Below are 14484 nucleotides of genomic sequence, written 5' to 3' on the forward strand. Positions count from 1 at the left end.
AAATATGATGTGGCTGTCCATGGTTCTGATTTCTGTGTGTGTGTGTGTGTGTGTGTGTGTGTGTGTGTGTGTGTGTGTGTGTGTGTGTGTGTGTGTGTGTGTGTGTGTGTGTGTGTGTGTGTGTGTGTGTGTGTGTGTGTGTGTGTGTTTGTGTGTGTGTGTGTGTGTGTGTTCGTGCAAGTAGAAAATAAAATGTTGACTCACCCTACTTGTAGAGAAACGCCAATGCCCTCCTCCTCTCTTTCATACATACACGCTTGTATTTTTTATTGCCCTAGGCTACCTGGCTAAAATGCTTGCTCGCTAGCCTAACTTCCTTTCATGGGCAATGTTAGCTAGTTAACATTAGCCTACTACATGTAGCTATATATGGAACTTCCATCCTCTCAGGCCAAGGGCACAATGTATGAATTTATGGTTGGATCAGATTTGCCATTATAATCATTGGTCAGTACAGAGAATTAAGTAAAACCACAAGTCTAAATCCCTATCTCAATCCATGGCTGATTTAGGAAATGGACAATTTTAGCTAGCTAGCTAACCACTGGAGGACAACAACACAATGAGATGCAACAATTCAAGTTGTTTCTGTCAATGACACATTGTTCTCGATGTGATTGGAGGGAAGCCAAATTCAAACGGGCTTCCCTTGACACTTTTTTTGGTGCGCCAGGACCATACCCAGGTGAGCTCACTCAGTTTACCTTAACACTGATTGGCTATAATTGTATAATTTATTTTATCAAGGGAGGCCAAATGCTCACTGGCTTCGATGGCATTCAATGCTACAGGTGGCAACAATGTCATCATCTTTTTGACCAGATAGTATGAGATAGATGACCTGTTTCGCTCGCTCGGATGTTTTCTCCGATGAGATACATTCAGCCTATTGAGAATTGAAGGATAATTAGGAAACACAGAAAGATTAAATATAAAAATAGTTTCTATGTTGTTGTTTTTTTCTTGGTACATTTTTGGCACCATGCATACACGCCACTGGCACAAAGTACATGAGGATGTGTCATGTTCTGACCTTAGGTCTTTCATTATGTCTTTGTTTTAGTATGGTCAGAGCGTGAGTTGGGTGGGTTGTCTATGTTTGTTTTTTTATGAGTTGGTATTTCTGTGTTTGGCCTGGTATGGTTCTCAATCAGAGGCAGCTGTCAATCGTTGTCCCTGATTGAGAACCAAACTTAGGCAGCCTGTTTTCACCCTTGATTTGTAGGGGATTATTTTCTGTTGAGTGTTTGTATTCTGCACCAGACAGAACTGTTTCGGTTTCGTTCGTTCACTTTGTTGTTTTTGTTCAGTGTTCAATTTCTCTATAAAAAATATGGACACTTACCACGCTGCGCATTGGTCCTCCGATCCTTCCTACTACTCCTCGTCAGAGGAGGAAGAAGACCGTTACAGGATGGCTGTGCGGTGGAAGTTAAATAATTTTTCAAACACATGAAACAGCTTTTTCCTAGAGCTATAATCCTTTTGTTTAATTCTATGTTAATTCTATGTTCTAGGTTTTCTAAAGTCTCCCAAACTTGGGGGGGGGGGGGGGGGGGGCAAATCTGAAGGGGCATGTGCCCCTATGCCCCCAATGGGCATGACACCTCTGGGTGCAGACTGACCATATCCCAACCTGCCCATGCATAAGTTGGCCTGCTTTTGATGGAGAGGTCATTTGGCAATAGATTTGTTTTTTTCTTCTGATAATCACAACGGCTGAAAAGCAATATACTTACGCCTACAACACAGTTATAGAACTTTTAAATGACATGACATGCCAGTGGCCCTGAAGAATGTAGAATCTTTCAATATGGAGATTGTGTGAGGTTCCCCAACAACAATGATGAATTATTGCCCACTACTTTCATTCTGTTCTTGGGAGAGTGTGTGAGAGTGTGACACCCATGATCTTGATGTGCATGTGAATTTGTTAGCAGATTTGTTAGTGTACTGAGCAGCAGTACCACTCTATGTGGCCAGGGCACAGTTTGCATCCTCAGCTGCTGCCTCTAATTCACAATTAACTGGACAGAGTCATCCTCACTCTCTCAGCAGATGGTTTGGGAGCTCCACATTTGTGAGCAAGTGCATGTATATTGGTTTAGAGGCAGCTGTGGGAGGTAAGCATTGCCCAATGTTCTGAGTCTAGCAGCGTCATGTGCAAGCACAGATAATAATAAGAAAAGAACCTTGAAATCTCAAAGATCAGAAAATCTCAAAAAGAGCTTCTCTGCCAATCCTTCCGTAAAATCCTCATATCATTCTCTGTATCATCTTTAGAGGCGGCCGTTGGTTTCATTCCAGAGTAATCCTTGAGATTACATCCGTGCATGGTGGACAATGGACATATTGTTTTGATCTTGTTGCTGTAATCCAGATCAGTGCTTCAGCACCATATGGAGTAGGCTAGAGGAGGCCTCAGTCAGCAGAACTACTGCATATACATGGTCTGTGTTGAATACTATTCCAGCACTGTGTAACACATGCGATTCAATTAGTGAAAATATATCTGAATGTAAAATACACATGATTATAATATTTATTTAGGGAGATACTATCAACCAAGTCATATTTACCACTCAAGTAGATGGTAAAATAACTCCGGTAAAGCCTGATATTTCTGACAGTCATAAACACTGCAACATCATGCATTCACATTTCCCAAAAATACAACATGCACACAGACTCAGTGTTACCCCAAATTCTTACAAAAAGAGAGTGAAAACAAGGAGGGGATGGGGCCATCTGTTTTACGGTATGATCTGGAGGAGTCAAACCTCATAAAGAAAGAGAAGACTAAGGCCAAATTGACAGTCAGTGGATGGGATGTCATGCGAGCCAGATGGATTTGCCTTGAGGAGAATTTACCCAGTGTGCACAAGTCCAATCCAGCTGAATCACTGCACTCAAATCTAATATTTGGTTCTGGTGCTGCACTGTGGTTCCGCTAATGGAAACACCAAACATGCTGCTGTAACATTGGTTGACAAGGGCACCTTGGGTTTGCAGATGTTCACGCTGATGACAGATGGTACCGGTGTGGCTAAGGGAGCGATGGGGAGATGTCTGAACCAGCCTTGTGCCACCTGCACTCTTCTTAAACTCCCTCTCTGCACCCCATTCCCATAACCCAAAACAGTGTGTGTGTGTGTGTGTGTGTGTGTGTGTGTGTGTGTGTGTGTGTGTGTGTGTGTGTGTGTGTGTGTGTGTGTGTGTGTGTGTGTGTGTGTGTGTGTGTGTGTGTGTGTGTGTGTGTATGAGTGTGTGTGTGTGACATTACTCAGTGCCGTGGGATCACAGGGTACCAGGGATTGGCACGCTGCTACAGACAGTGGGTGTGTCTGAATCTCTGGTTGGGTCAGGTAACATAGGCAGGACAAGCTGGTGGCTGGAAGTCCTTCAGCATTTCCACTTCCCTGGAGATGGAACATACAACAGCATATGAGGTCAAATCCATCTGCCACATCAAGCTTCATATCTCAGAGTTTGCTGGGCTCTAGATGTAGGCATATATATTTTCTTTTGTAGTGATAAAATGCTATAAGCTGCCAAAAATGTCTTACTGAAGTGGAAGTATAAAATGTGTTTTTCCCATACCGGTATAAAGGGATATGGAAAATCAAGAGTTCTTAGTTACCAAAAGTATATTGTAACTTGAGTTGATGCACAGACAGTAGTGATCACATTTGTTGTCAACAATTACTCTAAAACAGAATTAAATGCAATTTTGAAAACAAGCATGGCTTTTCATCATGACCACACAGTGAAGTGATGGGTTGAAACATAAAGGGGTGCCATGTAAAGAGACAAATGACCAGCTCCTGAACCACAGGAAACAGAGAAGGGGAATAAGGGCTGTGGACGGAGGAGAGAGACAGTAATTACCCCCATTCATCTTCATGGGACCCCAGCACCCTGTTATGGAGACGCGCCCCCAGCGGAGTGCATCCCCACGTTTGATAAATCTCTCCTTAAATTAGTAGCCACCGGTGGATAGGGCCTACATCACTCCTTATGCTACCATTCATCATCTCATTAAGAGTTTGGGCCAGGGGTGGGTTGAGGACTCCCAACATTGTGGGAGACTTTGAGCTCTTCCAAAGACAAGCGGTATGGGGTAGGTTATGGTTGTTTATGGTAGGCCTACGTCCAGTCGCATTGGATAATGATTTTTTAAAAATCACTAATTAGTTAAATGCGGTTGCCATCTTTTGGAGGAAAATATTTTGATCACAGGCCACTGTCCCTTTACCATTTGAGAGATATGTTGCTGCTACTGTTGCTGTTAGGTCTACAATGTAACAGGATGCCAAATATTTTGTTGTTTGAAATGAAATCTATCATCTGTCTGTATTTATGTACCCATGTATGTATCTCTGTATTTGTTTACATATGCGTGAAGAGGACCCATTCCTGTGAGTTAATTTGGTTAAAATGCAACCGCGATTATGTGACGGAACACAGGAAATGCAGTGAGGCTCGGGGAGTCCCAACCTGACATTAAAACTGAACTCTTTGCTGCAAAGTGAACAGAAATAAAGGAACCCTCTGGATTACCCCCCCCCCCTCCCCCTCCCCCTCCCCCTCCCCCTCCCACGGCCCAGGTGGATTCATCTTTTTAAAAGCCACAAGCATCTCTCTCTTTTTCCACAGACACAGAGGAGCAGGGCACTGAGCCCACGAGTCCCGTAGCGCTCCAAACACATCACTAACCGGATCTCCATGTGGTACATCCATTACCGTAAAATACGCCGCCACTCCCCGCTGAACGCTCTACACTCACCCCCATCGCATTTTCGCCAGCCCCCCTCCCGCCATAAAACCGCTTACGCCAACAGTTCTGAATTGGGCTGTGTCCAAGTTTAACATTAGTGGGTGGGAGCTGTAAGAGTGATCACAGCCACAAGTTATGCTCCAGTGATAGAATCTGCACATGGATTATTCCGTACTCTGCAGTCAGTAAACTCTCTACCATGAAGACGCTGGTTACACCATTGACTTACAATACAGTAAAAACCACAGTCAAATATCCCTCTCTTTCATTTGGATGTGATATCCCATTGTCCTTTGAACTTTACAGTGATCACTCAAGTGATTTATCAAGGTCAATTGACAAATGGAAGCTCAAAACTAAAGCAAGATGTGAATTTATATAACAAATGTGTCATAGTTCCTCCAAAAACGTTGCAGCACAGCCTTCTCATCCAATCAGTTGTTGCTTTTTTTTCTTGTACAGTATTAACAGTAGGACATCACTGCTGGTAAATGGTATATTTTTAGATTCACTGCGCTTTTTATTTGGAATTCGTCTTCATAGCTCGTTTTAAAGACGAGATGCTGACAAATCTGATTCTTGGTGCCAAATTCTGGATGAAGTACTTTTCATTGTTTATTTCCAAGGACTATATTTGGGCCCATATGATTGTTATTTCTTCTTGTCAACAAATATTAATGCTGACTGTGCAAATGTTATATCAATGCCAAACATGGTGTGAGTGTGTGTGTCAGTGGAGGGTCCTCAGTGGAGGAAGGGGAGGACCCTCCTCAGTGAATTTAATAAAAATAAAATTGTATCCTTTTTTTGATAAAACATAGTAAACATAATCACTTCACCAAATAAGTGATTAAAACACACTATTTTGCAATGAAGGTCTGCAGAGCCTCATTGCATTCTGTAGGGTAGCACCATGATGTAGCCGGAGGACTGCTAGCTTCCGTCCTCCTCTGGGTACATTGACATCAATATAAAACCTAGGAGGCTCATGGTTCTCACCTCCTACCATAGACTTACACAGTTATTATGACAACTTCCGGAGGATGTCCTCCAACCTATCAGAGCTCTTGCAGCATGAACTGACTGACATGTTGTCCACCCAATTAAAGTATTAGATAATTAATCTAGTACTGAAAGAATAAACTACAGGTAGCTAGCACCGCAGTGCATAAAATGTAGTGAGTAGTTGACTCAAAGAGAGAGAAAGACAATATTGGAGCAGTTTTGAACACATTTATTTATTCCCAAATGAAGGAGAAGCATGGGAGAAGTAGAGAGAGAGATTGTCATTTTTTTCACTTTCTATTTCACTTACTTAGATAGCAAATGCAACTAGCTAGTTTAGCCTACACAAACACCCTGCTTAAATAGAGGGATGCTATGTTAGCTAGCAGGCTATGACTATCCAACACAACACTTTAACTCTTCCAAGTCAAGGTAAACTTTTGGTTTTACTCATTTAATGCCCCTGGGGCCTGCCGGTGTAAGAGCTAAACTCCTTACTGACTCTACACTGTAAAGTTACTGCATGATTGCAGTTGGCTTACTAACGTGTTAGTTCTATTAGCTATGTTGACTATGACCTTACTTTAGCTAATAGGGTGACAACGATGTAGGTTGTGTGTAGTGGTTATGATATGGTTTGGAAGTTTTTTTTGCCTGGTCACATACAGCTGATGTGTTGTGTATTGAAGTCCACAAGCGAAGGGAAAAGGTGAGAGGAAGAGAGTGCATAGATGCGAGAAGGAATACAACGTGACTGGTATGAAAGTGAACTGTGTAAACGCATGAATGGGGATGTATTCATTCCGCCAATTTTGTTTAAAAATGTTTCTTAAATGGAAGCAAACGGAACAAAACGGGGATAAACATACTTGAATTTGTCCAATAGAAACTCTCGTTTGCAAATAAAATCCATTTTTATTTGTCACATACATGTGTTTAGCAGATGTTATTGTGGGTGTAGCGAAATGCTTGTATTTCTAGTTCCGACAGTGCAGTAATATCTAACAAGTAATATCTAACATTTTCACAACAACAATACACACATTACACACAAATCGAAAGTAAAGGAATGTGTGAGCAGTGTCAAAGCGGCATAGACTATGATACAGTAGAATAGGATAGAACACATGCAAACATTATTAAAGTCACTAGTGATTACAAGTCTATGTATATAAGGCAACAGCCTCTAATGTGCTAGTGATGGCTATTTAACAGTCTGATGGCCTTGAGATAGAAGCAGTTTTTCAGTCTCTCGGTCCCAGCTTTGATGCACCTGTACTGACCTCGCCTTTTGGATGATAGCGAGGTGAACAGGCAGTGGCTCGGGTGGTTGTTTTCCTTGATGATCTTTTTGGCCTTCCTGTGACATCGGGTGCAGTAGGTGTCCTGGAGGGCAGGTAGTTTTCCCCCGGTGATAGGTTGGACACCACCCACTAGAGAGCCCTGTGGATGCGGGCGGTGTACTTGCCGTACCAGGCGGTGATATAGCCCGACAGGATGCTATCAATTGTGCATCTGTCAAAGTTTGTGAAGGTTTTAGGTGCCAAGCCAAATTTCTTCAGCCTCCTGAGGTTGAAGAGGTGCTATTGCACCTTCTTCACCACACTGTCTGTGTGAGTGGACCATTCCAGTTTGTTAGTGATGTATAATGTGGCAAAGAAGGGGGTCAAGTGATAAATGGCAGATATGTGAGAGCAGAACTAATAAACGGGCTCTGCCCATCACTAAAATGGCCACCCCTGTCAGAACTACAGATCACAATGGCCGACCGCCAAAACTACAAGTCCCAGAAGCAAGGGGAACCCTCAGAAGGTGGAGCCGACCCACAGATAAAGGGTCAAGAAAAACCAGGAAGAGGAAGAGGTAGGGCTGGAAGGATCTATGAACAATAGAGAAAGAGACAATAGAGATTGGCTGGATTTACCGTGTATGAGCTGGATTGTTTTGGACTTACCTGTTGGCGTTTGGACCTGGACCTACCGAGAACCCGATTCGTGTACCGAACCCTGCTATCCTTGACCTCGCCTACGGCCTGGGTGGACCAGGACGGAGAAACAAACACACAGGTACTGTCCTGTTCGAAAGAACTCTCATTCTTGGGTGATTTGGCGACAGTTTACCACTTAATTTGTGACAAACTAACCTTGAAGAGGTTTGCCACAATAAGCTGAGGAACTTGAAGATTTCCACCTTCTCCACTGCGGTCCCGTCAATGTAGATAAGGGGGTGCTCCCTCTGCTGTTTCCTGAAGTCCACGATCACCTCCTTTGTTTTGTTGACGTTGGGTGAGAGGTCATATTCCTGGCACAACACTCCAAGGTCCCTCACCTCCTTATCATCGTCTTATCATTGTTGGTAATCAGACCTACTACTGTTGTGTCATCTGCAAAACTGATGATTTAGTTGGAGGTGTGCGTTGTCACGCAGTCATGGGTGAACAGGGAGTACAGGAGGGGCTGAGCATGCATCCTTGTGGGGCCCCAGTGTTGAAGATCAGCAAAGTGGAGGTGTTGTTACCTACCATTACCACCTGAGGGGGCGGCCCGTCAGGAAGTCCAGGACCCAGTTGCACAGGGTGGGGTTCAGACCCAGGGTCTCGAGCTTAATGATGAGCTTGGAGGGTACTATGGTGTTGAATGCTGAGCTATAGTCAATGAACAGCATTTGTACATAGGTATTCCTCTTGTCCAGATGTGATCGGGCAGTGTGCAATGAGATGGCGATTGCATCCAGATGGCAATCACTCTCCTTCCAGACTCATATCAAACACCTCCAATCGAAAATCAAATCAAGAGTCGGCTTTCTATTCCGCAACAAAGCCTCCTTCACTCACGCCGCCAAGCTTACCCTAGTAAAACTGACTATCCTACCGATCCTCGACTCCGGCGATGTCATCTACAAAATGGCTTCCAACACTCTACTCAGCAAACTGAATGCAGTCTATCACAGTGCCATCCGTTTTGTCACTAAAGCACCTTATACCACCCACCACTGCGACTTGTATGCTCTAGTCGGCTGGCCCTCGCTACATATTCGTCGCCAGACCCACTGGCTCCAGGTCATCTACAAGTCCATGCTAGGTAAAGCTCTGCCTTATCTCAGTTCACTGGTCACGATGGCAACACCCATCCGTAGCACGCGCTCCAGCAGGTGTATCTCACTGATCATCCCTAAAGCCAACACCTAATTTGGCAGCCTTTCGTTCCAGTACTCTGCTGCCCGTGACTGGAACGAATTGCAAAAATCGCTGAAGTTGGAGACTTTTATCTCCCTCACCAACTTCAAACATCAGCTATCTGAGCAGCTAACCGATCGCTGCAGCTGTACATAGTCTATTGGTAAATAGCCCACCCATTTTCACCTACCTCATCCCCATACTGTTTTTATTTATTTACTTTTCTGCTCTTTTGCACACCAATATCTCTACCTGTACATGACCATCTGATCATTTATCACTCCAGTGTTAATCTGCAAAATTGTAATCATTCGCCTACCTCCTCATGCCTTTTGCACACATTGTATATAGACTCCCCCTTTTTTTTCTACTGTGTTATTGACTTGTTAATTGTTTACTCCATGTGTAACTGTGTTGTCTGTTCACACCGCTATGCTTTATCTTGGCCAGGTCGCAGTTGCAAATGAGAACTTGTTCTCAACTAGCCTACCTGGTTAAATAAAGGTGAAATAAAAAAAAATAAAAAAAAATTGTCTGTGGATCTATTGGGGCGGTAAATAAATTGAAGTGGGTCTAGGATGTCAGGTAATGTAGTGGTGATATGATAGTTGACTAGTCTCTCAAAGCACTTCATGATGACAGAAGTGAGTGCTACGGGGAATTGTCATTTAGTTCAGTTACCTTTGGGAGAGGGAGAGATTGAATATGTCTGTATTCAGTCATATTCCCAGTCACCTTGCAATGGTTAAATGCGATGGTTCACGCTTTCAGTTTTGCGTGAATGCTGCCATCTATCCACGGTTTCCGGTTAGGGTAGGTTTTAATAGTCACTGTGGGTACAACATCTCCTATACACTTCCTGTCAACTCAGTCACCATATCAGTGTATTCGTCAATGTTATTCTCGGAGGCTACCCAGGAACATATCCGAGTCTGTGTGATCAAAACAATCTTGAAGCGTGGATTCTGATTGGTCAGACCAGCATTGAATAGTTCTTAGCACGGGTACTTCCTGTTTGAGTTTCTGCCTATAGGAAGGGAGGAGCAAAATGGAGTCGTGATCAGATTTACTGAAGGGAGGGCAGGGGAGGGCCTTGTAGGCATCCCGGAAGTTGGAGGTGCAGTGGTCGAGTGTTTTAGCAGTGTGAGTACTACAGTCAATGTATTGATAGAAATTCAGGAGCGTTTTTCTGAAGTCCCCAGATACAATAAATGCGGCCTCAGGATATGTTGTTTGCATAAAGTCCAGTGAAATTCTTTGAGGGCAGTCATGGTATCGGCTTGAGGGGGAATACACAGCTGTGACTATAACCGAAGAGAATTCTCTTGGAAGGTAATACGGTCGGCATTTGATTGTGAAGTATTCTAGGTCGGGTGAACAAAAGGACTTGAGTTCCTGTATGTTATCACAATCACACCATGAGTAGTTAATCATAAAACATACCTCTTCTTCCCAGAGAGATATTTATTCCTGTCTGCCCGATGAACTGAGAACCCAACTGGCTGTACGGACTCAGATAGTATATCCCGAGAGAGCCATGTTTCCGTGAAACAGAGTATGTTACGATCCCTGATGTCTCTCTGGAAGGAAATCTTCACCCTGAGCTGTTCAACATTATTATCCAGAGACTGAACATTAGCGAGTAATATACTGGGAAGCGGTGGGTGATGTGCGCGCCTCCTAAGTCGGACTATAAGTTCACTACCTCTCCCCCGCCAGCGGTGTTTTGGGTTAGCCTCTGGAATCAGTTAAATTGCCCTGGCGATTACAAACAAAGGATCCGATTTGGGAAAGTCGTATTCCTGGTCGTAATGCTGGTGAGTTACTGCCGCTCTGATATCCAAAAGTTCTTCCCGGCTGTATGTAATAACACAAAAAAAATTCTGGCCTAAAAATGTAAGAAATGTAACAAAATACTACAAAGTTTCCTAAGAGCTAGAAGCACAGCAGCCCTATCCGTCGGCCCCATTTTGATGTTCTACTGTTGGGACTAATGATTACATCCTATATCAGCTAGATGCAGGTATGAGGGTGCAATGCGGCATTGAATGTGTCTCTGTCTGACCATGTGTCACTGTCTGTCACCTAAATTTTTTTTTTACCTGTGCGCAACTACGTTGTAAACTTTCATTCATAGGCTAAGTTGTAGCAACCACATGGTGGTTAAAGGGAAATTAGAGTATCATCTAGTTACCTAAACCTATCACTGTTACATTGAACTGGGTGAATGGAATATAAATGACAGTCATCCAATATGCTGTAATAGAAATAAGTCCATGCTCATGAAAAAAAGTGTCCTCCTTCCTCTTAAACAGCACTGACTGCCACTGGACTTTGTGTGTGTGTGTGTGTACTAGAAGGTGGAGGTAAACGTTTATCCTGGCATCCTGCTGAAGTGGCCAAACTTAATGTACATCTGTACACCACGTGAGAACTCACAAGACATAATTAGGAGATTAAATGAGTGCAATGTAGAAGGGGTCACAGGAATGAAGAAGGGTACAGTGACACTCATGTAATTTAAACATTCATTTTACATGTGTTTATGAAAAAGTGGAGACATTTTAATATTTAATCAAAAGAAAATATGGATGTCCTCTATAGCTGCACTCACTGGGGTTGGCAAACACTGAATCAATCCTCATGCATCCCCTCTACTCTCCATGGGAAGCCATGTTTGGTGCCAGGGCCTCCTGCTTTTCCCATCCTCTGCCAACACTCCCCAGTAGATACCATGTACATTATCCTCATCCACACCATCACTTATCTCAATGTCTTTACAGCCAGCAGGCAGGAGGTGCTTGTCCACTTATGTGGTTCAGTTATTTTCTCTCCTTTTCAACTCAACTCATCTTGTCCACACAGTAACTCTAGAAGGGAAGGTCCCTGCATAGAACATGCGTTTGGGTTAATGTTAGTCAGTTCATATTTTGTTATCTATTTACAGATCCTCAGGTCATTTTGATAGTTTTTTGTGAAAACTAGATTGGTTTATTTTATGATGTCCTACTTAATTGTGTTCAATCTTTATCTATATATCCCATATATAAGTCAGAAATAGACCAAGGCAATGTGCTTGCCATGCCATCCCATATCTTCTAACTGCTAACAAGCCTATTTGCCAGTGACTGACGTTGATTTGATCCCTAAAGCCCTGAGCTTGGCACCGGATTGCTCCTAAGCCAAATTAAGCCTCTATCATACCCACCCCACCTTCACCCCTCTCCTCCTCCTGCTATGGGAACCCTACATCTTTAATGACGATGGAGAGTTTTGCACAGCTCCCGCAACACAAAAGCGGTGACATCTGTCTCAGTAAGTGCTGCACTCAAGAACCCCCCCCCCCCCCCCCATTTGTTCTATCTCCCCTTCTTGAAAATAAATCTAAAATAAAATAGTAGTTGTGGGAGGGGGCTGCTAATAGAGGAAAGCGGGGAGAAGTTTAAACAAAGAACCTTTCTTTCAAAGTGTGTTTTCTGCATAATTCCCCACACAGTATTCATAATGTTCAAAAAGGTGTTAAAGAGTCTATACTTCTCCCCTGGCTCTGGTTTTTGCTCTGTTGCCCACCTGCCCACTGCTGGTTCCAGGGCCCACTTGGATCTTGAAAGGACATTTCCCCCAGATTAATTTATACATTTGAAACTCAAACCCATTGAAAAAATAGTGTTCAAACTAAAAGTGGTTTGCAAGAGCATATGATGGACTCATGAGAGATGTTGATATGATCGTCATAATTTAGGTCTGTGGCAGAATTTAACTTCATAAGACAACAAATGAGTCAGTTATTGAGCATAGCTCTATTTCATATGCACATGAGCTCTTAAAATAGTGTTACCTTTTCCAGCATGACTTCCACTGATAAGACTGATTGGATACAGCCCACATTCTGTAGCATAGGGTACTACTTGTCAAAATGAAGGCAATTTTGACCTAAACTTCATTATATGCTATGGATAGTAATTTGGCAATACAATAATATTTGTTTTAATTATAACACTGACTAGGCCTATAGCCTAATCAGAATTGTCAAGACTGTCTTTTGTCACAGCACCTTCGATACCTCTATGATCCTCTTGCTTATGATGATGATGATGATGATGATGACAAGAATAACGGACAGGCGATGTTGTAGTCAGCTATGAGCAATCAAATCTGACGCAACGAGGGTCCTCCGAACTTTGCCACCAAAAATGGCGACCTCCATGCTGTGCAGGAGGACAGCAATATTTAGCTGGGCTATTCCAATGGTTTCACCCTTAAAATCGTATAATCCTGCCAGCTCACACTGCGGGCTTCTACATCAGATAGCAAATTATAACCCTAAACCACTGAAATTAAATTTGAAAGATTCATACATACCAGATAGGGAAAGCGAGAAAACTCCGGAATGGCAGAAGACAGCGAAGTATGACCGCAAGCTATTCGGGCGGTATGGCTCTTCGTCGGGAATCGACCCTGCAAAGCTGTGGCCCAGCCATGCCCAACTCGAGGAGATGATAGCAGAGGAGAGGGAATGGAACCCTCCGCTCCAGGTGATGCTGAAGAACGTCGAGGCGAAAACGAAGGAAGCCAATGCGAAACGTCTCGCGAGGTAAACAGCCATGCTAATACTAGCTATCTTTTTAGGACCTGTCAAATGACATGTTTGTTTCTACGCAATGTGCCATACTAGATAACATTGAGAATGGTAGTTACTGCTTGACATTTGCCTATATGACTCAAGGCAACTAGTTACATAGGCATGACATCTCTCAATGAGAGGCCTCTTGTATGTATGTATGTATGTATGTATGTATGTATGTATGTATGTATGTATGTATGTATGTATGTATGCATGCGTATGTATAACGTAAATAAATATGCTCAACAGTCTGATAGGCTTTGGTTCCAATTCATATTGTTCTTTGACAGTGTTGTGGAAGTACAGCATTTATTTGACAGGTGGATAAAGCTCTGTCTAATCATACCTTTTTATAGTAGCTTTTATGACGACATGATACTTGGCTAACACTCCCTCCTTCTTTTGCAGAGAGAAACTGGTTGCAGCCAATATGGCCAAGATGCCTAAGATGGTGGCTGACTGGAGGAAGGAAAAACGTGAGGCGAAACAGAAGTTGAAAGATGAGAAGGCCCGTCGTGAAAGGCTGCTAGCCGAGGCCAGAGAACGCTTTGGCTATGCTATGGACCCCCGAAGCCCCAAGTTCCTGGAGATGGTCAGTGAAATTGAAAAGGAGGAGAAGAAGAAAAGGAAGCTGATGAAACGTAGACTAAAAGAAGAACAGAGCCACGTCTCTCCTGCTGCGTCCTCGGCTGATTCCTCGTCTTAAGGCACTGACTTTGTAAATATGACTATTTAGTCAACTTTGTAAATGTATTGTCGTTGTCAACTGTGCGTTTTGAGTTTGGCTGCTGTAATAAATGAAACGCACTAGAACTAGGTCTAATGTCTCATCATACTTTACTGACACTCAGGAGTATTTTTTTACTGAGCTATAGACTAGTAGCTAGTATAGGAAGAATGATT

General features: G+C 43.1%; 1 protein-coding gene across 1 annotated transcript; it reads left to right on the forward strand.

The window, feature by feature from the left end:
- The first annotated feature begins 13130 nt into the window (after positions 1–13130).
- Positions 13131–14399, forward strand: LOC109883306 (growth arrest and DNA damage-inducible proteins-interacting protein 1-like). Its single transcript, XM_020475327.2, has 2 exons — positions 13131–13551; positions 13990–14399. The coding sequence occupies exons 1-2, from the start codon at positions 13151–13153 to the stop codon at positions 14285–14287; spliced, it is 699 nt and encodes a 232-aa protein (XP_020330916.1). The 5' UTR covers positions 13131–13150; the 3' UTR covers positions 14288–14399.
- Positions 14400–14484: the final 85 nt, after the last annotated feature.

Source organism: Oncorhynchus kisutch, linkage group LG6 (assembly GCF_002021735.2).
Source record: "Oncorhynchus kisutch isolate 150728-3 linkage group LG6, Okis_V2, whole genome shotgun sequence".
Taxonomy (NCBI): Eukaryota; Metazoa; Chordata; class Actinopteri; order Salmoniformes; family Salmonidae; genus Oncorhynchus; species Oncorhynchus kisutch.